Raw genomic sequence first — 26,603 nt, forward strand, 5'->3', positions numbered from 1 at the left:
ATGGATTCGCGCACTCCCATCAGCATGATGAAGAAGGTATCGGCACTCATCAGACCATGCAACACTCTGCCACTCCACCAACATCCAGTACCGATGGTCATGTGCCTATTTCAGTCATAGTTGCCAATGTCACAGTGTTAACATTGACACATGCATGGGTCTTCGGCTGCAGAGGCCCATTTTTAGGAATGTTCGGTGTACTGTGTGTTCAGATACACCTTTACTCAGTCCAACATTAAATTCTGTTGTTAGTTCTGTCGCAGTTCACCACTTATCCTGTTTTACCAGCCTGTCCAACCTACAATGTCTGATATCTGTGCCCCCCCCCCCCCCCCACCTCACAATGCCTAGATGTGATTTCACTTTGGTTTCATCACATGTTGAATACACTCACCACAGCTCTTTTCAAACACTTGACAAGTCATGCAGTTTCCAAAATTCTTGTGCTGAGCCTCTGGGCCATCACAACCTGCCCATGGTTAAACTCAGATAGATCAAGCGACTTCCCCATTCTACACACAGACAGCACACTCACCAACACTACATGCACCATGCGTGTGTCTGACTAGCAGTAATTCCTCACCAGGTGATGCTGCTATCAGCTGGGTGGGTTTATGTCGATAGTATGTCACTGGTCATAATGTCTGGCTGATCAGTGTAAATCTTTCTGCTGGTATTAGTTGTCCTTTACAGGTAGATAGGTAGGTAGTGTTTAACGTCCCGTCGACAACGAGGTCATTAGAGACGGAGCGCAAGCTCGGGCTAGGGAAGGATTGAGAAGAAAATCGGCTGTGCCCTTTCAAAGGAACCATCCCAGCATTTGCCTGAAATGATTTAGGGAAATCACGTGTCCTTTACAGTTTGGCAATCATTGTTGCCACAATCGAGTCATGGTCATTGATACCAGTTTTGAGGTGGCCATCCTCAAAGAGCACAGGGTCTATTGTTGCCATTGGATCCAATGTATTTTCATCATAAGTGAGGTTCGCAACTATCTGTTCTAGGTAGTTTTCTGAGAATGCATTTAGTAATGTTTCACAGGATGTCTTATCATGCCCTCATCATGCCCTCCACTAACAGGACAGGAATTTTCCCAATTAATTGTTGAATGATTACAGTCTCCACCAATGATTACAGTATGATTGGAGATCTTGCATACAACTGAACTGAGTTTTTCTCTAAAGTTTTCAGTTACATCAGGAGATGAGCGTGGTGGGTGATAGGAGGATCCAATCATCATTTTATGCCCATTCCTGGTACTGAGTATTGCCCAAACAATCTCACATGAAGCTTCAATTTCTATCTTGGTGGATTTAAGTTCTTCTCTACTGCGACAAATACGCCACCCCCATATGCCTAGCCTTTTGATTTACACTTAAATTTCCCCAAAAATCTCACTGCTTTCAATTTCACATTTCAACCAGCTTTCTGTACCTAGTATTACGTGAGCTCCACTTCTTTTCATGTGCGCTTCAAACCCTGGCACTTTGCTGCGAACACTTCAGCAGTTTACCATTAGGATTTTAATACTCTCACCTGTGGGAGGCATTTATTTCGTTCTTCCACTGATACTTCTGGGTTTCCTACAGCTATCATTATCTGGACCGAATGGAGAGTCGCCTAATCTAAAACAAACCCTTGTGTGCACCCTACACACAGTCAGCTAGTTGAGTAGCAGCCTCTGACACGTGGTGCAAAACCGACCTGTTTAGGGGGGACCCTACAGTTCTCAACCCTATGGCGCAAGTTCAGGAAGTCACAGCCTAGTTTGTCACAGAACCTTCAAAGTCTCTGGTTCAGTCCTTCCATTCGACTCTGAACCAAAGGCACACAATGAGTTTTGGGGGCAGTGCTCAAAATTGTGAGCTTTGTTGAGACTCCATGCGCACGGCTGGTCTTCTCAATCTTCTCTGTCAGTCACTAGAATGTGTGAAGTATGACCTCAGAGCAGAGACGACAGGCATAATTTGTTCCAACATGTTGCACAATCTGCAGTTGCTTGCACCCTGTACCTCAATGGTGGCTGGAACAGCCTCTTCAACAAGTTGAATGAGGCTCCAGGCATACACAATGAGAGCACCTGGTAACCTTTTCTGTCCCCTGCTGTCATTTCCCTGAGGGATATCATAATTCGGCGTACGTATGACGTTTGAACTGCCAACGATTAACAGGCCCCTACCCTTTAACATCCCAAAAGAAGTGAAGTGCGTCCCACTGCCTCAGTTTAAATTACAGTTAGATACAGTACCTCAAACGTGTTAGTTAGAGGGATTGGTACAACATCCTAATTCCCCCCTGGTTCCCATCCATCCCGTACAGGACGCCTAGATTTAACACTGACACATCACCCGCAGTCAAGTGGATGAGTATTGACAGATCTTGTACTTTCTGCAAAGGAGACAGGATTCACAGGAGAGGGTAGTATTTGATGTACCTCTGATACTATTATCACAGGTACACGACTCTCAGGATCTCTTCAAACACACCAAATCACAGCAAATTTTCAACAGCTCTGCTGCGGCAAGTAAGCATGGTGCTACCCCACAAGGGGTTATGGGCGTTAAAATCTCCCAAATATAGGAAATATGTAGGGAGTTGATCGATCAGTGCACTCAATATATTCCGGGGTACTGCACCATCTGGAGGGAGATATACATTTCAGACATTTATTTCCAGCATCGTCCATATCCTGACAGCCACAGCTTCAAGAGGAGTTTGAAGGGCACAGGTTCACTACATACCGAGTTCACGACATAAATGCAAACTCCACTTGACGCATTATTACATTCATTACAGTTCTTGTAATATCCCCTGTAACCGTGAAGGGCAGAGGTTCACATTGCCGGGAACCATGTTTTCTGGAGGGCAATGCAGAAAGCAGGTGTAAAGCTTAACAGTAGCCGTAGGTCAGCCTGGTGGTGGAAAAAATTGCCACAATTCCACTAGGGGATGATGTGATCGTGAAACTGGGAAGGCATGAAGTGTCAATGAGGAGGTCTACACCTCGGGGTCACCTGCTGCCACCAACTTCTTTCCTGAACAGGCTATATCCATTGATTCTGAGGCTCTGACGAGATCTAGGTCCTCAGCGGATGCCAGAATCTTCACCTAATACTCAGATGCAGAGCTTGTAGACAGCAGTGGTGTGGGTGCCACCACAATTCCCTTGGTCTTGGTGGTCGTCTTTCGGATTTCTCTCACTGATCCTTGGGTTTCTCTGGCTGGGAGGGCTTCACTGATTCAGTCTCCAGGACTGAGGATGATCGTGAAGCCCTATGACTAGCTACTTTTGAACACTTCAGCCACTGACAGGTGTCATCTTTCCCACTAGCCGAAACCTGTGAAGGGAGTGACCCAAGGGACACCTTCCTAGTGAGAGGAGTCTAAGAAGACTTATGCTTCTCCAGCTGAATGGTTGGGGGACAATGCTCCCACGACAGGTGAAGTGGAAGCAAAGGGGAGGGAAGTGCCCCCAACCATCAAGAAGGCAGGTGTAGTCTTCCAGTTCTGAGAGCCGACTGGAACTCGCTGAGCTGATGGGGTGACAACTGTTCTCATAGCAGCGGCATAAGAGGAGGTCATAGCCACATGATGTAGGCGCTCAAATTTCCTCTTGGCCTTAGTGTAGGTTAGTCGGTCCAGGCCACTGCCAGGAGTCCTGATGTCTCATAGTGACGGGCATCTACTCCTTGGCATACATGGGGAGTTAACGGTGCAGGCATCAGCAGGGGGCTACGACCAACAGGGTACAAGACGGACCCACCACAATGGACTGGCTACCATGCTGGATATGAGGTGCAAAGAATTCCATGGTCATTGTCGGCACAGAAAATGACTCTGCATAGTGGGTGGAGGAAATCACGCCCAGGAAGGCGTCCTCGTTCTACAGATGGAGGATAAGAAGGACTGCAATGCCACGATGAGAAAGTGGGCTAAAGATCTCAATGCAAGATGGACACGATGTACAATGTAAGGCGCCCTTCCCCAATTGGCTTGCTCTTCAGGAAAATTTTGAAAAAACAGAGGTCAAACTGTACAGAAGACCATCACATAAAGGCCAAAAGGTGTGAGTCACCTATTACGACAGGCAGGAATACCTTGGGCCTATTCTAATCCACGGGCCCACATAGGGGAACAATATGCGGGACTGGGTTCTGCTTAGGGATAGGGAAACTTCTGTATTGACACAGATGGAAGGAGCAAGGATCCATGTGGTGGGAAATATGTGAAAAATTATGTAAATGACATAGAATTACATCCAAAAAATTTTGCAAAAATAACACCCAAATACGTGAGAAAAATCACGAGAAGGATGAAACGGATGCAAAAGAGGGAAACAAGAAGAAATCTCAGGAAGTCGATGATAAACGATATAGTTTATCCAGGTCCCATCTCCTTGAATTCCTACCTTTTTGCAGTTTCTTCAGTTTTAATCTACAGTTCATAACCAACAGATTGTGGTCAGAGTCCACATCTGCACCTGGAAATGTCTTACAATTAAGAACATGGATCCTAAATCTCTGTCTTAGCATTATATAATCTAGCTGAAACCTTCCATGTTTCCAGGCCTCTTCCACGTATTCAACCTTCTTTCATGATACTTAAAGTGTTAGCTATGATTAAGTTATGCTCTGTGCAAAATTCTAATGGTGGCTTCCTCTTTCATTCCTTACCCCCATTCGGTATTCATCTACTATGTTTCTTTGTCTTCCTTTTCCTACTATCAAATTCCATTTCCCCTCCATGGCTATTAAATTTTCGTCTCTCTTCATCATCTGAATAATTTCTTTTATCTCATCATACAATTCTTCAATCTCTTCGTCATCTGCGGAACTAGTTGGCGTATAAACTTTTACTACTGTGGTAGGCGTGGGCTTCGTATCTATCTTGGCAACAATAATGCGTTCACTATGTTGTTCATAATAGCTGACCCGCACTCCTATTTTTTTATTCATTATTAAACCTACTCCTGCATTACCGCTATTTGATTTTGTATTTGTAACTCTGTATTCATCTGACCGGAAGTCTTGTTCGTCCTGCCACCGAACTTCACTAATTTCCACTATATCCAACTTTAACCTACCCATTTCCCTTTTTGAATTTTCTAACCTACCTGCCCAATTAAGGGATCCGACATTCCATGCTCCGATCTGTAGAATGCCAGTTTTCTTTCTACTGACAACGACTCCTGAGTACAAGTATGGTATCTACAGGGTGATTCAAAAATGCATGTAAATATTTTAAGGGTGTATTTGTGAGGTAAATATAAGACAAAAATGTTCTATAAATGTTTTTCCATAAACGTTTAATTCCAGAGTTATCGTTAAATACGAAAGTCATGTCCGTATCAAAACGACGGCAGTGCAAGCAGCAGGATGCCATATTCTGGTACGTAATTCACATACGTATCTCCCAACAGTTGATTCGAAACTGCATGAATAGTGTTTGTTTTTGTTTGCACGTGATGTTTACTCCTACTGTACGGAAGATGGCGCTGATGTTGTTGGTAACGGAAAAGTACGTCCTGTCGTTCATTCATCGTCGGAAGGCCAAAGGTTTCGTGCACATGATGTACTCAAACAGTGAGTATGCTGATATGCACCTTGTGTATGGTGCAGCAGATGGAAATGCACTTGCAGCAAGACGAAGGTACAGTGAGCTGTTTCCAGGAAGACGGTTACCAAGTCATCAGACGTTTGTATCTGTGGACAGACGTATGCGGGAGTATGGCATTCGTCCTGGGCCGCATTCAGGTCGACCACTTGAGCATGCAGTGAACGTCGAGGAACATGTTTTGGACCTGGTAGACCAAGATCCATCTATCAGTACGAGACAAATTAGTGCAGCTGTACGACTTCCACAATCTACTGTATGGCGGCTGCTTCGGAGACAACAGTTGCATCCATTTCACCTGCAAAAAGTGCACGAATTGACACCTGAAGACTATCCTCGCCGTCAGCAATTCTGCCAGTGGTTACAAGAGCGTCATTTGAATGATCCAATGTTCATTCGGCGGATATTATTCACAGATGAGGCCATGTTTACTCGTGCGGGTGTAATCAATTCGCATAATATGCACCAGTGGGCTGTCGAGAATCCTGGCGCGAGAATTGTGCGTGGATATCAACATCAATTCTCCATAAACATTTGGTGTGGTATTGTGGGGAATTACTTACTCGGACCTCATGTTCTGCCTCCAAGGCTGAATGGGCACGCGTACTGCGAATTTGTGGAGGGAGAATTGCCTGGATTGTTACAGGATGTCCCTCTTGCAACACGAGCCACCATGTGGTTTATGCACGATGGTGCTCCCGCCCATTACAGCCGCAACGTAAGGGCGTACCTCAATTCTGCGTATCCACATCGATGGATAGGTCGCGGAGGACCAATTGCTTGGCCAGCCAGATCACCTGACCTGAACCCTTTAGACTTTTATTTATGGGGCCGACTAAAGACATTGGTGTATTCTTCTGCAGTACCGAACAGAGAAGTGCTACAACAAAGAATTGAAGGTGGTTGTGAAATTATTCGTGGAGAGTTGAACGGACTGTGTAATGTGCAGAGATCATTGATGCGACGAGCACGGGTCTGTCTGCAAGTTCAGGGACAGCATTTTGAACATGCATTGCATTAAGATTTGTGCAAATACAGTACAGTACAGTACAGTCTGTAAAATGCTTCAATTTTCCTTAGTTATTGTGCATTGCTGTAGTTCAATCAACAGGACCTAAATTAATACAGTGTTCGCGAGGAATTGTTTCAGTTTGTTACGTCACGTTTATTTATCAGTTTGCGTTGTTAGTCCAAATGCACTGTAATTAAACTGTGAACTCTGGGAATTAAATACCTTACGTTGTATTGAATGTATTATCCTGTTTTGTTCATAACTCTGTAATAAGCCAAGTATGGAAAAAATTGTATAGAACATTTTTGTCTTATATTTACCTCACAAATACACCCTTGAAATATTTACATGCATTTTTGAATCACCCTGTATAAATCTATGAGAACCATTACTGCAAACATGTTCAAGTAAAACTGAAATTTTTAAGTTGAAACAATTTAATGTCATTTCTTCTGAGGTTTCACAAAATTATCATTTTTTTAAGTACAGCATTAAATTGTTGCAGTCACTAGTTCATAATTTCATGCATGTCCCCTGCCCTAGTGCTGCGAGTTAAATGCTACATGATTGTTCAAGCAAGGTTGATAATGTATCTAGCGCTTTGGCACATCGGGAAATCTCGAGCCTATTCGAACGCATGCAATGTTCATTAAGCCCCACCCAATGGGACTGTTAAATATAAATTTGTAAGAAAGCTTAACAGTGTGAAAGCTTCATATGTAAATGTACGACAACTTCTATCCTAATATATCAAACAATGTAAAAATGTTGACCTCGTCAGCAATTGCTTAATCTGCGAAAAGATCAGCCCGTATTTTTCGAATGATGAGTATGGGAAGAAACCTCGTCTTATAATCAGGTAAATACGGTAATTTACAAAAACACTTGCTGTTTTCTCTGATCAAAATGGATACAATAATGACCTTTTATTTATTTTTTAATATTTTATGTGAATTTCTTTCTACATCAGTGATATTGCTTTTAATTTTCCTTATTCTGTTTGACTGTAGTAAAATACAGATTCCTATTTTAATTCTATTTTGTCCCTTTTTCTTTTACTTCTTTTTCTTCTATGCACTTTTAATGAGCAACTTCGATCCATTACCTTGTAACATTTCTCGCAGTATCGGAATGCAGGTCTGTTGTTCACGTTGCTGCACTGCAGACACGTCCAGTAATCCCTCCTCGGGATTTCTGGATCAAAGACGTCAGAGCTGCCTGATGAAGCACAACTAGAATTTCCTGCATTGTCCCATGTCTTGGGTGGTGGAAGCCCAACAACTTGAAGCTCCTGTTAACACAAACATAACACATATAGCACTACGGAAAGATTTTCACTGAGATCACTTGTATTCTTCAAAACTTAGCAGCAAACAGAAGGAAAGTAATAACAGTGATGGAAATTTTGCAAAACAAATGCCTCAGAATTATGTGTGGGGCAGATTCCGATAGGATGTACTCTGGTGGATGTAGCAGGCTGTCAGCCAATGATAAAACAGAAGTGAAGAAGATTGAGGAGATCATAAACTAATAGCCACATTCTATTCATGCAACTGAACAGGATAATGCACCCAAAGTGCTGACCAGTCTGTCAACCTCTGAATATTGTGCTGCTATATGGAACTCTCAAATTCCAGAGAAGAAATAAATATTCAATGAAAGAAACTGGCACCTTATTACTCATGAAATGAAGGCCAGGAGCGCAAAATTAAGCTAGTAGGAGTATTGTGCAAAAATTATTTTAAACAGCTTATTAGATGAGCAATGTGCCTTAAACCTTTCAGGTGAAAAAAATGTGTAACAACATTAAACACGCACGAGCACAGGTGTGAGATTTTCAGCAACAATTCAAAAAATGGTACCAGATACTTGTATTGAGAAAACTCCCAGAATTATAGAAGAGCTAAATATGCAAGAATACTGGCCCAATACACACTCCACAGAGTGACACGTGTAACTTGAGATGAGACACACATGAAAGTGATCTGCACAATATGCAATAGCCTGGCAGTTTGACAGAAGACATCAAATTCTGCAATAAAAACTACAATGTGGAGTTTCATAATGGTTGGAAAGGAAACTATTTAGGGGCCATCCCAGCATTCATATTAAGCTACTAAGGGAAATCAATCTGGATATCCGGACAGGAATTCTGATCTTTCTCCTCCTGAGTACAAGCCCTGCAACTTTACTCCCAGACCATCACTCATGCTGGATGTAGGAAGAAGCACGTGAGGGGCATTCAGAGAGGCGAGACGACAAAACTATATCCAAACAATAATTTCAGTCATTTATCAAGCACATAACCCCACCACACAAAGCTATGCTATCTCAGCCTCATTTTTAGATGCTGCCTTGCCAAAGCTGTCCAAAGCGTATGTCTGCTTTAGGACTCCGTGAACATATATTACTGAAATACACATCACAGATGAAGAGGCAAATGAGAAAAATGACAAATCATTACAAACATTGAATCAGACTTTACACGGCATATATGATTCTATTAGTTTATTATTTTTTGTACGTTTCTGGAGATGAAGAGCTCAAGTGTATCTATGTGAGAGCTAATCAATTTTCTCTCTAATTTTCTAAAGAGAGAAAACTACTGTTTTACATTTTCAACAACTGTCTGGACAACAAAAGATGACAGACATAAGTAGATCACACCACAAAAACGCAGTATTTTCTTCAAATTTATATTTATATAATATATAATTGTATTGGTTCTTAGCTGGTGAATCACTTTAAATACAATGGTGAAATGGCAACAGCACATCAGGGTATGCAGTACCGAAACATGGAAAGTAATTTAAATGTGTTCTATCTCAGACTGCTTTCAAGTAGAACAGAAAGGATTAACGGCAGCGGGGGGCTATGAGGAAGAGGGAAGTGATCAGTGTTTAACTTCCTGTCGACAATTAAGTCATTAAAGATGGAGCACAAGCCCGGATTAGGGAACAACGGAGAAGGAAAGCGGTTGCGCCCTTTCGAAGGGGCCATCCTTAAATAATTTAGGGAAATCGCAGAAAACCTAAATCAGGATGGCTGGACGCAGATTTGAACTGTCGTGCTCCCAAATGTGAGTCCAGTGTGTTAACCACTGTGCCAACCCACTCAGTAGGCGTTATGGTGATTTTGACCAATGAGCAGAGATGGGAACTGCAAAGACAAAGTTGTTAGATAAAATCCTTCAGACTGGGATTTGAGTGTCTGCATTCATCTGAGATTTGGTGGAGTTCTAACACTTCAGAAGTAGGAGCACATGGAATTTAACAGAAAGAAAGGAATTGATGATACGGACAAACTGGGTTGTATGGAAGCATCTAAATACATAGCTGGAATCATGGTAGATGTTTCAGGGGAATCTTACAATCGGTGTTGGGAATCTCTGTTCCTCCATTTACAGGATATACTACAGGATTGTCTAACAAATATAGCTGTAGAGGTAAGATGGCAAGTGTGTCATTCCGAGGCAAATCAGTTAAGACAATAACTGAAAGCTGCCCCCAGGAATGTATAGAGTGTATATCTCTTCCGGGAGCCGTACAGCCCCAGCACGTGACAGCCTATGCCCGTGAATTAACACTGTGATGTAGCAAAATTAAACTTCCAACTGCACTGCAGAAATCAAACTACGTCCTTTTACCACCGTGCAAAATTCTTATACACAGAGACAAAACTCTTAGGCTGAATCTGAGTATTCAGTTACATCAAATGCTACCATACATTGACAAAGTGAGCGGCAAAGGAGCTATGTTAATATGCAGCATGTAAATAGATACAAGACAACACCACTTCCACACCGCACCAGTAGTAATTAAGCTATGTCATAACAGAACAGTTTACATGCACCAGTTGTGGGTCCTGCTACAGCAGACAGAAGCACTGTGGCCTTCAGTGTGCCTCTCAGAGATGGTCACATTAGAACTACAGCCTTTACGGTCGGCTGTGAGACAACAATTGACCAGCTAACGCACATGTAGAATTTTATACCAATGCTGATCCGCATTTGACAAAACATAAACATGAAATATAATCTCAGTAAGTGGCAGGTGCAATGGGAAATCTCAAACTTAAAGCAGAATTGTCTCATTATCTTAGTGTGTTCGGGAAAGATTAAAACCAAGACACTCTTTACCGAGTGAAGGAACGATTCACTTTCTCACCGCTCATAGCTCTATTTCACATAATTTGTGTGAGATCGAGAGGAGGCACAGACAGTGCCCCAAATTTGGCACACTGGGTGGTACGCGAGATTGTATCACATCTTAATGCAAAGAGTACGCAGGAGTAGCCTGTCAGGGGAAGCAGCGATAGAGAATGGAAAATCTTTTGACTTAGTACGAGACAATAACCAGAGCACTTTAAACAATCTAGTAGAACAAATTGCCAAAAGAACTGTGAAAGATTTTATCTGATATGTAGGCCTAGATTGCATCTAAACATGAAGTCAGAAAAATCAATCACAACTTTCCTACATTCGTCTGTCAATAGTCTTGGCGGATAATACCAGTGATGGTGAGGGAGACAACGCTAACTGTCTGAACACAGAACAGAGGTTCTCTACTGTGATATTGCTCCTTCACACCTCCTACCTGCAAGTGCAACATTTTATGTAACACATTATATAATTTTCATGCACTCCCTAATGTCGTAGAGTGCTAATCTGCTGATACTGACATTACACACACTTTATGTTATGCTACTTTTACTATACCAAGAATAATCTGTTTCTGAAAATATAATGTAATTGGATAGACAAAAAATCTACTCACCAAGTGGCAGCAGAAGAAAACACACATAAAAAGTTAATGAAATGTGCAAGCTTTCAGAGCCAGTGGCTCCTCCTGGCAGAAGGGTTGAAGGGAAAGGACGAGGGACGAAGGAAGAGGCCTGGAAAGATTTATAAAATTGGGAGAATTATGGAAAAAGTCACCCAGAGCCCTGCATCAGGGAAAACTTACCAGATGAGATGAGACGGAAAGGCTATTTGTTTCATCCTGTGCAATAAGTCTCTCCTGACCTGAGGTTCTGGGAGACTTTTCCACAATTCTCCCATTTTCTTAAATCTTTCCAGTTCTTTTCCTTCATACTTCTCCTTTCCCCTTTAACCCTTCTGCCAGAAGGAGCCACTGGCTCCAAAAGCTTGCACATTTCATTAACTTTTTCTGTGTCGTTCCTCCTACTGCCACTTGGTGAGTAGATTTTTTACCTATCCAATTATGTGATATTTATACTTTAGCATTTAGTTAACAACAACATAAAATATTTAGGGTGGTGGTAGACTAGAAGATGAGACAAAACACAGCTGTTGTGAGCAGCAGAGGGCTGGCAAATCGAACTTTAGTGGTGGTGAGAGGGCAGAGGGAAGCAGTGTGTGGATATTGTATTAACTATTGCAGTACCGACGACTCCTTGATAATCCAGCACTGTACATTTGTGTAGCCCCATTTCTGTTGGTTTCCAGCCTATACTATAATACTCAGGCAACAATTAAGTAAAGAATAAAGTTTAACAGTAATTTGGCTAGATGCTTGCTTTGTCAGCGTTAAGCAACTTTTCACGTGTAGAGTATCACAGAATGTGACGACACTGATTGTCACGACGCACTCTGAGGATTCGATCAACAGTACACCTTGGCTGCCCCAAAACACTGATTGCAGGAGCTGCAGAGCTGTTGGGACTCATAGAGCATCTGGGAAAGCTCTGGCAAATCAAAAGGCCTAACAGGTATAATCGGTACAAAGTTGTGAGGCCACAGCAACCAAATGACTGACTGAACAAAACTATACTGAGTAATTGTACCAGCAGGCGAACTGGCCTAAAATTACTTTTTGCAGTTCCGTCATAGTGCTGATATTTCTCAATTAAAAATAAGTAACAGGAAGCAGTTTAAAAAAAAGGGGGGGGGGGCATGGAATTGCATCTTGCCTAATAAGAGAGGAAGGCCATGGATTAAAAGACTTACAACACAGTAAGGGACCAGAGAAAGTGACACTTATACTTAGCAATAAATGATCAAAAAGTACAGAAAGTACACAGTATTGTCACACACAACTGTCAAGGAACTTTGTTGGCAAGGAAAGGTATTTTTAGACTCTCTACAACAGATCAGAAAATGTAATCAATTTCTCAAGCAACTCATTAAAGTTATGCCTCAGTTCTGCATTCTAACAGTAGAGTACTTCCTCAACATACACTACTAGTTCTTCAAAAGAGAAGTTTGGTAATTAAATTTCATGCCTCAACAAGGGAATTCATTCCCAGCTAAAAATCTTTCATAATAGTAACACTGTTTCAACAAGCAAGTGCAAACAACACACAGTCAAACATTTCGGTGCCAAACATGCATGAATCGAAAAAAATGCATCTGACCAAAGTGATGCACTCTTTTTTACACACATAACTCACCCAATAAGCCAAATATAAATTTACTGAGACCAATGAAAAAGGTTTCAATAACTTTCCATAAACTGAGAAACCAAAGCAAGGACTGTGGGGCTATTTCTAACCAGCCCACAAAACAAGCACCGAAAATTAAATGCAAGTTTTAATTAGAATAATGTTAATGAAATAATTCCAATCATCTTCAGTGTGTGTGTGTGTGTGTGTGTGTGTGTGTGTGTGTGTGTGTGTATTTGTTTTTCTGAGGGAAAGGAGAGTCTGACAGTGATCAGAGGGGAAGAATACGGTGGAAGAGAGAAGGTTGACACAGAGACAAATTTATGAGAGGAAATAACAACAATAACTTTTGTTCCACCGCTTCAGCAACTGTAACTACATCATTAATCCAGTTGCAGCATTCTCAAACAAAAGTAAATGTGTTCACAAGTGTAAAATTGACAACAGTTATGGCATAAATGGATAATAATTAATTTACTAAAATATTTGCATATATATTTGATAAAATTATTCCCATTTTAAGCACCTGAACGATGCTAGGTTGCAATACACCTCTAAGATCTCTTCTGGTGTTCGACAATACTTGCAAGATATGAAACAGTCTTGCAAATATTTTCTTTTTTTAAAGGGGTTGTAGAGGTACTGCAACTTAACATACTGCAGACAGATAAAATGAGAACCATCTGAGTAATAGTAAATGGAGAGCAAGAAAGGAAAAATGTGCAAGGGAGGAGTCACAACATAAAGGAGGGGCAGAAGGAGAAAGCATGGAGGGCGGGGAGGGATGCATCACCACACTGGCACAAGAGTACACAGTGGACAGGGGACACACACAAAGAGGTCACCCTCACAGTTCTGCGCCCCGCGTCACTCAAATTTCCCTAATCTTATGGGAAGTGGTATTTCAATGCAGGATAGCAGTCAGTCAAAGTTGTGTCCGGCAGTTCTTAAATTCTTAATATCACAAAACTTACGTTCACACTGGCATCACTCGCAGTACTGCTATCGCCAAAAGGATTCGGCCCTTCATTAGGTGACCGTATTTCAAATTCGACACGACCTACTGCATTTCTCTCTGACCACTCACTGCTAGACGTTTCGCTGCTGCGGCAACATAAATCTGTAGGATGAAGGAGTGTTAATGACATTATTTCTGTCTACAGGCAAAATTAGACAATTTACGAATATGTGGCAGCCTGAAGATTCGGCGGAGCTGGAAGGATCAGCAGCAGACACTGCGACACTGTCAAAGAAAAGAAAAGAAAAACGGGGTACAAAGATGAATGCGGCACTCTACACCTTGCATTCAATAAACACAAACTAGTGATATTTCATAACATAATTGATACAATGAATGAAAATGTTAATAACACTTATTTTGTGTTACACTTTCACACAATATCTGAAACTATTAGCATGACCCAAATCTCACTTTACTTTCGTTTCTTCGGTGGTCATGTGTGATCATTGCTATGAAAATTGTATACATAAAGTTTTGTTTCAGAAAGAAATTTTTTTATTTTATGTTCCCAGTTGTTTAATGCTATAAATGGATTGAACACGTATTCTGTCAAAACAATAAATGGACTGAGCACGTATTCTGTCAAAACAGTCTTTTTTGTCAGCATCCGAATGGTATAGAAAGGAAAGCATTTCTGTTATTACAAAAGAAAAAACAGGTAACGGGAAGTCCTTGTCGAATCCTTTTTTGAGCTAGAGTACACACACACACACACACACACACACACACACACACACACACACACACACACACGAGCACAGTGTCACTGCGATTATTATCCAAGTTGTTACTCTTACTCCTTAAATAGTTAAGGGGAGTTAGAACAGAACTTTTTTTTTCTCATTTTCAGATTTTTATCTCATTATAAAATCTGCAATTTTCTGAATAAAATGATATATATATATATATATGAGGGAAACATTCCACGTGGGAAAAATATATCTAAAAACAAAGATGATGTGACTTACCAAACGAAAGCGCTGGCAGGTTGATAGACACACAAACAAACACAAACATACACACAAAATTCCATCTTTCGCAACCAATGGTTGCTTCATCAGGAAAGAGGGAAGGAGAAGGAAAGACAAAAGGATGTGGGTTTTAAGGGAGAGGGTAAGGAGTCATTCCAATCCCGGGAGCGGAAAGACTTACCTTAGGGGGAAAAAAGAACAGGTATACACTCGGGCGCGCACGCGCACACACGGGCACACGGGCACACGGGCACACGCACACACACACACACACACACACACACACACACACACACACACACACACACACGCGCACAAACACACACGCACACACACACACACACACACACACACGCACGCACGCACGCACGCACACACACACACACACAAGCAGACATTTTAATGAGATCGGCAGGAAGTGCAAAATGGCTAAGCAGGGGTGGCTAGAGGACAAATGTAAGGATGTAGAGGCTTATCTCTCGAGGGGTAAGATAGATACTGCCTACAGGAAAATTAAAGAGACCTTTGGAGAAAAGAGAACCACTTGCATGAACATCAAGAGCTCAAATGGAAACCCAGTTCTAAGCATAAAAGGGAAAGCAGAAAAGTGGAGGGAGTATACAGAGGGTCTATACAGGGGCGATGTTCTTGAGGACAATATTATGGAAATGGAAGAGGAAGTAGATGAAGATGAAATGGGAGATATGATACTGCATGAAGAGTCTGACACAGCACTGAAAGAGATAAGTCGAAACAAGGCCCTGGGAGTAGACAACATTCCATTAGGACTACTGACAGCCTTGGGAGAGCCAGCCATGACAAAACTCTACCATCTGGTGAGCAAGATGTATGAGACAGGTGTAATACCCTCAGACTTCAAGAAGAATATAATAATTCCAATCCCAAAGAAAGCAGCTGTTGACAAATTTGAAAATTACCGAACTATCAGTTTAATAAGCCATGGCTGCAAAATACTGACACAAATTCTTTAAAGACGAATGGAAAAACTGGTAGAAGCCGACCTCGGAGAAGATCAGTTTGGATTCCGTAGAAATTTTGGAACACGTGAGGCAATACTGACCCTATGACTTATCTTAGAAAATAGATAAAGGAAAGGTAAACCCACATTTCTAGCATTTGTAGATTTCGAGAAAGCTTTTGACAATGTTGACGAATACTCTCTTTCAGATTCTGAAGGTGGCAGGGGTAAAACACAGGGAGTGAAAAGCTATTTACAATTTGTACAGAAAGCAGATAGCAGTTACGAGAGTCAAGGGACATGAAAGGGAAGCAGTAGTTGGAAAGGGAGTGAGACAGGGTTGTAGCCTCTCCCCAATGTTATTCAATCTGTATATTGAGCAAGCAGAAAAGGAAACAAAAGAAAAATTCGGAGTAGGAATTAAAATCCATGGAGAAGAAATTAAAACTTTGAGGTTCGCTGATGACATTGTAATTCTGTCAGAGACAGCACAGGACCTGGAAAAGCAGCTGAACAGAATGGACAGTGTCTTGAAAGGAGGATATAAGATGAACATCAACAAAAGCAAAACGAGTATGATGGAGTGCAGTCGAATTAAATCAGGTGATGCTGAGGGTATTAGATTAGGAAATGAGACACTGAAAGTAGTAAATCAGTTTTGCTATTTGAGGAACAAAATAACTGGGGATGGTCGGAGTAGAGGAGATATAAAATGTAGACTGGCAATGGCAAGGAAAGCGTTTCTGAAGAAGAGAAATTTGTTAACATCAGCTATTGATTTAAGTGTCAGGAAGTCATTTCTGAAAGTATTGGTATGGAGTGTAGCCATGTATGGAAGTGAAACATGGACGATAAATAGTTTGGACAAGAAGAGAATAGAAGCTTTCGAAATGTGGTGCTACATAAGGATGCTGAAGATTAGATGGGTAGATCACATAACTAATGATGAAGTATTGGATAGAATTGGGGAGAAGAGGAGTATGTGGCACAACTTGACAAAAAGAAGGGATCGGTTGGTAGGACATGTTCTGAGACATCGAGGGATCACCAATTTAGTGTTGGAGGGCAGCGTGGAGGGTAAAAATCGTAGAGGGAGACCAAGAGATGAATACACTAACCAGATTCAGAAGGATGTAGGCTGCAGTAGGTACTGGGATATGATTAAGCTCGCACAGGATAGAGTAGCATGGAGAGCTGCATCAAACCAGTCTCTGGACTGAAGACCACAACAACAACAACAACAGCAGCAAATCCTGAATTACTGAAGAAGTGTCTGCATGGTCAGACTCAAAATCCCAATGAGTCATTCAATAATCTTATATGGACTCGCTTACAAAAAAATGTTTTTGTTGGAATGAAGACACTAAAATGGAGGGGAGGGGGGGGGGGTCAGTGATGCTGTTATTGCTTATAATGATGGTAACATTGGTAGAGTGAAAGTGCTACAGCATATGGAAATTAATCCTGGAGCAAACTGCATCAGAGAACTTGAGCAGATGGACAAGGTTTCATTGATAAAGCAGAGTATGCAGCACAGTTGGAAACTAAGGAGTCCAGAAGGAAGAAAAGAAGAAAAACTTGGAAAAAGATCAAGATGATGATATACAGTATGGTACAAGGTGCTTCTGAGTGACTAAAAATAAAAAAAATTAAGGATATATTAGGTGAGTTACAGTCTCTTGAAACTTTAGAAGCCTTTCCTGAAAATTTAAATTTTCTGTTGTATTTTTCCCTAAATCTCAGAAACACTTCGAGTAGAGTATTCAAATTTTCAGCGAGTAATAACAGACAAATCCTGAGTCTACTGAACTAAAAGAACATAATGTTATGTAGAATTAAAATTATTTAGGATAATGTACAAAAATGTACACAAAATTTTAACTGTGTAATTAAAAAATTGTATTTCTGAAAGCAGTTGCTGAAATGCAATTATCGTAGTTCAGTAGACTCATAACATACAGTTTAATGTCCTGTAAAAGTTTCATGCCAGTGGCTACTATGGTTCCTGAAATACAGGGAAGCCAAGTCACTAAATTTAATATTGTCAGGATTGGGTGTTCCTACTCCCCTTAAATCAAAAAATGTGTTTAACTGCTTGTGAAAACGGAAATTTAATTTGGCCACCTTTTGTCTCTATAGACCTGTGACATGGTGCCCTGGCAAACTCAACTGTATAATCAGTAAACTGACAATACACACAGACAAGGTACTGCTTCTCTAAAACTTAAACGTTACAACTCTGTTTGAAACTCTCATATACACTAGAACTATTTTTCTCCTTTTGTACACCATAGGCACAAACTTATTAAGCAAATGTGGCACTTTTCCATTTGTACTGTATTTATTTAGACTACTACTGCATTTCACTACAAGTATCAGCTTTTTAAGCCATTATTGAGTGTTTAGCTAGAACAAGGTGCAGAACATATAAATACAATAGCATATTTATACGGTGTGCTTCTATTTGTAAACCAAATGAAAAAGATGCAAATCATGTGAAAATGCTGCCATTTTCAAACTGTAATATCAAAAAATTGTTGACGTTAGCATTTACACTCTTGCCACTGGTGCACTCACGGGTAACGTCTAATTTAAGTATATCCATTATAGTTGATGAACGCCAAGTGTGATTTAAATTGGTGATTTATCAAATTAAATTTCATAACCAACTTAGATCACACCTGCTTCCACACAACATGTGGAATGTACCACATATAATCATATGTCACTGAAGACTTGCCAACTGCGAAATATCAGTCTATTTTAATTATTTAAGGTTAGAAATCAGTTTTTTCTCTCCTTGGTCAAACAAAACCACTCCCAGCTATTCATCCTCAAATTGCAGGTCTCAAATTAACACACGTTTTTCCATATACATAACATAGTTTTATATCAGTTCATAAGCTTAACATTAGATATGTGAAAGCATTTCAGCTATGATATACACAAAGGTTAAAACAGAACAAATGAAATTCACATACAAGAAAACACAAAATAAATTTTGCAGCCACTCACCACTAATTAAAACCTATCAGAACTGATAAAATCATGAACAGGACACTCAGTTGCTGCCTGCAGGGATAGTGTTGTAATTGGAAATGAGACACATAAATGTTAGTTTCGTGGAATATTCATGAAGTGAGAAGCTACTTAAGAAAAAGTAGGAAAAGACAGATTGCTACTTACTGTAAAGAAGACACATTAAGTTGGCCCAAGCTGCTGGAGTTGGTGTTCATGTGTGCTTGAGGCATGCCTCTGTGTGTGTGAATGGTGTGTGTTTCTCTTTTACTGATGAAGGCTGTGATCAAAAGCTTTGGGTAAGTGTCTTAATTGTTCCTGTCTGCAACTTAATGTGTCTTTTTTTATGGTAAGCAGCAATCTATCTTTTCCTACATTGTTGATATTCCTATCTGGAATTTCGATTGTTTGATTTTGAGAATCCGCTTTATATTGATCACAGATAAAAATAAAAAACATGCTAAAGATAGGATAATTTTGCTGGATACACAATTATACATTTTATAAAGGTGGACATAAGCAAACAATTCCACTACACGTTTATAACAAGCTCGAAGTTGTTTTAAATATTTCTCCATAGTATTAATAATGACAATAATGACACATGCACCAACTGAGATGGCAGGTAGTGCTATTTGGAAATGGAATGGAAAAAACAGTCAGTTCAAACAAGAGATCTCACCGGAGGGACCTTGCACACTGCTCTGCCCTTTCCATTTTCTTCATACCTACAAGACTTGAAGCTCAGTGCCTGTACATCAATTACCTACAGCAGTACAAGAAAATTCTTACAAAAACTTGGAAAAGTTGTATTCAAAAATAAAAGATTTCAGAGAGCTGCCGAGTACAAAACATTACGGTCTTGTCAACACAGCTGTTGACAGCTGAATGTGTAGCATATAAGTCTCATACTTGTAAAGCTAATGGTTCAAGTCAAATTAGTGGCACTTTTCATTTTCTACTTAAAAGTCATATTTATGAACAAAAGGAAATGCTAATTAATGAAATGCCTTATTGCTACAGGAGAAAATTATGCTATAATTCAATTACAAAACCAGGACGCTATATTTTGGAGTATCTTATTTTAATTAAAAAGGGATAGTTGGAAGAAACTGAAAAGCAAGAAAGAAAAATTTTCAGGGAGATGTAGGATTCCAGAAGACTAGCAAAGAGACTCGAGGAGCTCTTATGAGCACAACGAAAAAATCACAGACACAGTGCAGAAACAACAGTCAAAATTTTGCCTACGAAGAATGGACAAAAACTGACTGAGCACGAAGGTCTCTGATTACATCACATTGTTAAAGTCCAAAGAGGTGAAAAGAGAAGAGGTTAAAAGAGATGCACGAGAAACTGCTGTTACACTACAGCAGAGCCAAAATAGAGAATAACTGAGAAGCACAGTCAACAACACAAAATCATTTGAAGAGAAACCACTAAATAAGAGGTCCACAAATTACACTGAAGAGGAGAGGGAAAGAAAAAAAAAGTGAAAGAATGAAGAGGTGATGGAAAGAGAGGAAAAGAAAGCCGAGAAGCTCCAAGTTCTACACGGTCCGCAAGTAGCCAAATTCAGAACGAAAACAAAACACTGTTAAAACTCTGTAAATAAGATTTTTATTTTCAATCCGACTGTTTTGTATTTTTGTACCTAATTTTTGTTTATAGTAAATACTGATGTTTTTACACAATTAGTAATTAAAGAGAAAAAGACATTTATACAAAAATAATTAAAATTTCCATTTGATAATAAATATAGAAAAAAAAGAGAAGTTGCTGCTAGCAAGATTTAAACTGGTACTTTTACAATTACAAGACACTTACACTATGTACTAAGCTACTGACAGCTGCGTTAATAAGCTCGAAATGTTTTGTGCATAACAATACTCAGAAATCTCCTAATCTCCAATGGATTTTTTAGTATTTGTGAGAACTGTGTCATAGTGTTTTAGAAAACATGAAAGTCACTGAGCTTCAAATTCTATTTGATTGAAGATAATTAAAGAGGATCAGTCCTTAATATCACTTCATCAGATTGATATTCACAAGAAACAATCTTGCACATACTGCTAACTACAATTAATAGACAGCAAATTGTCTCAATACACTGACAGATATAGATATTTACACGGACCAGAATTGTTTTAGCGGGGAGTAGACCTCAATCGAACAGATCGAGCTCTCTAAGGGATTCTATAACTGAAGTAACTCTAAATCATTCCATTCCCCCGAAGCAGGCACCTGTCATGTCCACTGGTGTGCAAAACTTACGGATGAAGGTAATCTTCAAACAATGTGTCTCTGCCGAGTAACATAGCTTGATGAAACTTGGACCATACATAGAAAGAACTGATACAGTATAGTACAGACAGTAACTGAAAGAAATAGGTAATAAGATGAACAGAAATGACACTTTTATTCGGAGACAATAATTACACCAATGTCACCATGACCCATGACGGTACCCTGAAAACTACAAAAGGCAGGACATGATTCTTAATAGGGTGTGCAATCATCATGCTCTGCAACTTGCTCCCATGCTGGCCCCAAGATTGGTAAGGAGTTCTTGTGGAAGGGAGTTCCATTCCTCCACCAGTGCAGTTGACAACTGCCAACTGGCTGTCAGTGTATATGGACATGCCGGAATACGTCTCCCCACCACATCCCTAATGAGCTCGATAGGATTTAGGTCGGGTGGCACGGGCAGGCCAGTCCATTTGCCACATATCCTCTCGTTCCGATAGCTCCTCAAGCTCCCCTGTTTGATGCAGTCGCACATTGTCATCCATAAAAATGAATCTGGGGCCAAATGCACCCCTGAAAAGATGCATGTGGAGAACAATAATGTCTCTCAATAATGTCAACCAGTAAGTACACTGTGTTCACAGATTTGGTGATCTGTGCACCCATGCAACATTATGCCCCACACACTGTAACACCAGGATTACCAAAAAGATGAAGTTTGACAATGTTCCTGGGTGCATTACGCGTTGCCACCTCTCACAATATGAGGGTATGTCTTGAATCACTATTCAGACTGAATATGCTCTCATCTGAGAAAAGCACGCGACTTCACTCCTCATTGGTCCAGTCTCTATACTCTCGGCACCATTGCAAATGGTGCTGCTGACATGCCAGTATCAATGGAACACCACTTACTAGTAGCTGGGCAAAGAGACAATGCTCACGCTATCACCATCCCACTGTGGGGTGTGTGACTGCGTGCCTTGCAGTCCTGTTAAGTGTGGTTCCCTTCTTATCCACTGCTCAATGTAGCGGTCATCTGCTGCTGTAATCGACTGTGGTCGGCCACCTCCTCCCCTACATGCAGCAGTGCCTGTGGTTCAAAATGCTTCCAGTGCATGCTGTACAATCCTTCAAGCAATACCAAACTCCTGGGCTACGCTTGTCACATGCCATCCTCCTTCCAGTTTCCCAATGACTCTCCCCCGTGTGAAGTCATCGAAATTTTATTTCTGAGCTTCTCGCTAAGTGACACGCGCAGTCTTTTCCAATTCCTTCAACTGTCTCGCACTGCAGAGCCAGCCTCATTTGGCGCCACAGCACTGTGACCTAACACCGTGTAAAGTACAGCGTTCTCTGCTCGATTGAGAACTGTCTGACGACATGCTCCAACACTTCCATTCGCTTTCACTGAGTGGTTAATATGTCACATTACGTTATCTAATTAATTCTTAAGTTTTGCACAGGAGTGTATTGCGGTCGGCACACTGTCAACTAATGATAACATATAGTTGGGTACAAAAGTTAGTTCTATTTGTAATTACTTTCCTAGTCTTTTACCATCCCCATTTTCCTTTCTTTTCAAGCAGGGACAGGCTAAGAAGACAAAGCCATCAACAAACCTATTTCCATGGCCTGAGGCTGAAAATTATGACAAAGAAATTACATTACACGACAGTCGCCATGTTCTCCCTAATCAATATACCGAGTCTGAATAAATATATGCAACAAATTACCTGATACAAAACTGCAGAGCCTTTTATAATCTTTCCTCATTACTAAAACTCTTAAACGACAAAAAAGTTTATGGATTTGTGGAAACAGTGACGGAAAATGGAAAATAGTTATGAAAAACAATTGACTTTCAAGCGTTAAAAGTAATGTGAAAACAAAGGGGGGAAAAAAGAAAGGAAGATGAAGTAGGCATCAACAGAAACTCAAATTATATTGAGCCTACCAACACATGTAAGTGGATTGCACTAAGGTACAATAACAAAGGAAGAGAGCGACAAACAATGCGCCAGAAATGACTTCTTAATAACTAGCGATTCACTCACACACATCAGCTTTTGGCCACAGCCTTTGTCAGAAAAAGAAACACACGCCATTCATTCACACAAACAAGCACACCTCACACACATTACTACCAACTCCAGCAGCTCAGACCGTAAATGAATGGAAGCAGCAATCTGGAGGGGTGGAGAAGTGGGGGAGATAGCAGTGTATACGTGGGGAGGGGGGGGCGCCGCCTGGCAATGTGTGCAGGGACTAGAATGCCAACAGGTGCAGCATCAGGAGGTTCTGGGGCAGGGAGGTGGGGAAAAGTGAGAAAGCAGAGGAGTGAGGAAATACGGGTGGGTGCGTTGGCAGAGAGCATCATACAAAGAGGGTTGAAGACGAGAATGGGGAGGAGGTGACACGACAGAGCAGGTGGAAACTGTTGGGTGGAGGGGACGTTATGTTACCACAGATTGAGGTAGAGATAATTACAGGAGTGGAGAATGTCTTGTAAGGATAACTCCCATCATAATAGCTGGTGGTGGAGGGGAGGATCTAGATGGCTTGGGTAGTCAAACAGTCATGGAAATCAACCATGTTATGTTCAGCTGCATGTTGTCCCATAGGGTGATCTACTTTCCTTTTGGCCTGTTTGGAGGTGGCCCTTCATCCTGGTGGACAGCTCGTTGGTAGTCATTCATACCAAACAAAGCTGGTATATGGCATCGCTCCTTTAATATGTCATGCTTCAATGGGGTAAGATAAGTCTGTGACAGGACTGGAATAAGAAGTGCTGGGTGGGTGCATCCAGCAGGTCTTGCACCTGGGTCCTCCAAAGGGATATCATTCCTGTGGCAAGGCACAGGAAAAGACTAGGATGTGATGGAAGTTGGGTAGGCTATGGAACACTGCTGTTGGAGGAGTGGGAAGTGTGGTGTCACCGCCAGACACCACACTTGCTAGGTGGTAGCCTTTAAATCGGCCGCGGTCTGGTAGTATACGTCAGACCCGCGTGTCGCCATTATCAGTGATTGCAGACCGAGCACCGCCACACGGCAGGTCTAGAGAGACTTCCTAGCACTCGCCCCAGTTGTACAACCGACTTTGCTAACGATCGTTCACTGACAAAATACACTCTCATTTGCCAAGATGATAGTTTAGCATGGCCTTCAGCTACGTCATTTGCTACGACCTAGCAAGGTGCCATATTCAGTTACTATTGATATTGTGAATCATGTACCGTCAAGAGTGACGTTCATCATTAATGGATTAAAGTTAAGTATTCCACCAGCTACGTCCGTTTTTCTAAATTCTAATTTCCTTGTCATGTTCCAGACCTCACGCCAGCCTGCGTGAGCTAAAACACGTGCATTTCGGCCTCCTCTAGTAAAACGGTGTTGGCTCTTCTGCCAACCACAACAGGAAGGATCTTGGGTAAGATGTCCCTCATATCAGGAAATGATGATAGATAATCAAAACCCTGACAAAGTATGTGGCTCATTTGTTCCAGTCCCGGGTGATACTGGGTGATGCGGGAAGCACTCTTTGTGGCTGGTTCTTGGGGATGGGAGGAGGACTGGAGGTGTGAGGGAAATTGCACAGGAGATCTGTTTGCGGACTAGGTCTGAGGGATTGTGCCAGTCTGTGAAGGCCTTGGTGAAACCCTCAGCATCCTGGGCAAGGGAATTCTTGTCACTGCAGATACACCATCCCCACATGGCCAGGATGTATCTGCATGTACATCAATATAGCTACTCCGCAAACCACATTACAGTGTGTGACGGAGAGTAGACTGCCCCACTGCTAGTCATTTCCTTTTCTGTGCCAGTCGGAAGTAGAGCGAGGGAAAAATGACTGCCTATATGCCTGTGTATGAGTCCTAATTTCTCATATCTTATCCTCATGATCCTTACGCACATGTATGTTGGTGACAGAAGAATTGTTTGCCAGTCAGCTTCAAATGATGGTTCTCTAAATTTTCTTGGCAGTGTTCCTCTAACAAAATGTAACCATTCTCCTGGAATTCTCATTTGAGTTCACGAAGCATTTCCATTAACAATTGTGTGTTGTTCTAACCTATCCATAACAAATCTAGCAGTGTGCCTCTGACCAGCTTCTTTGTCTTCCTTTAATCTGACCTGGTGTGGACCTTACACACTCGGTCATACTAGTATCCTATATGTGGTCTCCTTTACAGATGAACCACACTTTCCCAAAATTCTCCCAATAAATTGAAGTCAGCCATTCACCTTCCCTACCACAGCCCTCACGTGGGGTAGGTTTTTAGTGTGAAAGAGAGATAGCTGTCGAAATCTGTGGCACAGCCATAGGCACCCACATGGCCCCTCCTATGCCAACCTATTTATGGGCCATCTACAGACATTCCTAGCCTCCCAAAATGCCAAACCTCTAGTCTGGTCCAGGTTACTTGATGATATCCTCATGATCAGGACTCGGGTCTAAGACACACTATTTTCATTGCTTCACTACCTCGAAATCTTCTCTCTCATTCACTTCACATGGTCCTGCTCAACCCAGCACGACACCTTCCTAAGACACTGAGCACCTCCTTTCGAATGACTCCATCCACATCTCTGTCCACATCAAACCACCAACAGTACTGCATCTTGATAGCTGTTATCCCTTCCATACCCATACAGCCTGACTGCAGTGATAAGAACTCCCTTGCCCAGTTTGTTGAGGGTCTCCCCAAGGCCTTCACACTTCACAGACAGGAACTATCCCGCAGACCAAATCCACAAACAGATCTCCCTCAATTCTCCCACCACCTCCAAGAATTAGCCACAAAGGAGTGCTCCCTTTGTCACACAATATTACTTTGAACTGGAAAAACAGAACCACATCCTTCACCAGGACTTTGATTACCTGACATCAAGCGGTTACAGAAGATCCTTGCCACTCGTTCTAAACTGGTGTTCCATAGCCCACCCAACGTCCACAACATCCTAGATCATCTCTATGCCATTCCCAATCCCAACCCCAACACTTTGCCACAAGGATCATATCCCCGTGGAAGACCAAAGTGCAAGACCTGCCCAATTCATCCACACAGCACTTTCTGTTCCAGTTCTGTCATAGGCTTATCCTACACCATCAGAAGCTGGGCCACCTCTGAAAGCAGTCATGTCGTATAATAGCTCCGCTGCAATCATTGCACAGGTTTTCATGTCGGTATAACTACCAACAAGCTGTCCACCAGGAAGAACAGCCACCGTAAAACAGTGGCCAGGAGCAAAGTGGACCACCCTGTGGCACAACATGCAGCTGAACATAACATGGTTAATTTCAATAGTTGCTTGACTACCCAAGCCATCTGGATCCTCC

At 41.5% G+C, this 26,603-nt stretch overlaps 1 protein-coding gene across 1 annotated transcript in view; it reads right to left on the minus strand.

Annotated features, from left to right (window-relative positions):
• LOC126106121 (uncharacterized) overlaps positions 1-26,603 on the minus strand; it is a 116,065-nt gene that overhangs the window by 40,562 nt on the left and 48,900 nt on the right. The window contains exons 5-6 of the mRNA XM_049912366.1: positions 14,002-14,147; positions 7,731-7,916 (exon numbers count right to left, since the gene is read on the minus strand). Coding sequence (XP_049768323.1) covers positions 7,731-7,916; positions 14,002-14,147 — 332 coding nt within the window. The remainder of the gene's footprint in view (positions 1-7,730; positions 7,917-14,001; positions 14,148-26,603) is intronic.

This window comes from Schistocerca cancellata, chromosome 10 (assembly GCF_023864275.1).
Source record: "Schistocerca cancellata isolate TAMUIC-IGC-003103 chromosome 10, iqSchCanc2.1, whole genome shotgun sequence".
NCBI lineage: Eukaryota > Metazoa > Arthropoda > Insecta > Orthoptera > Acrididae > Schistocerca > Schistocerca cancellata.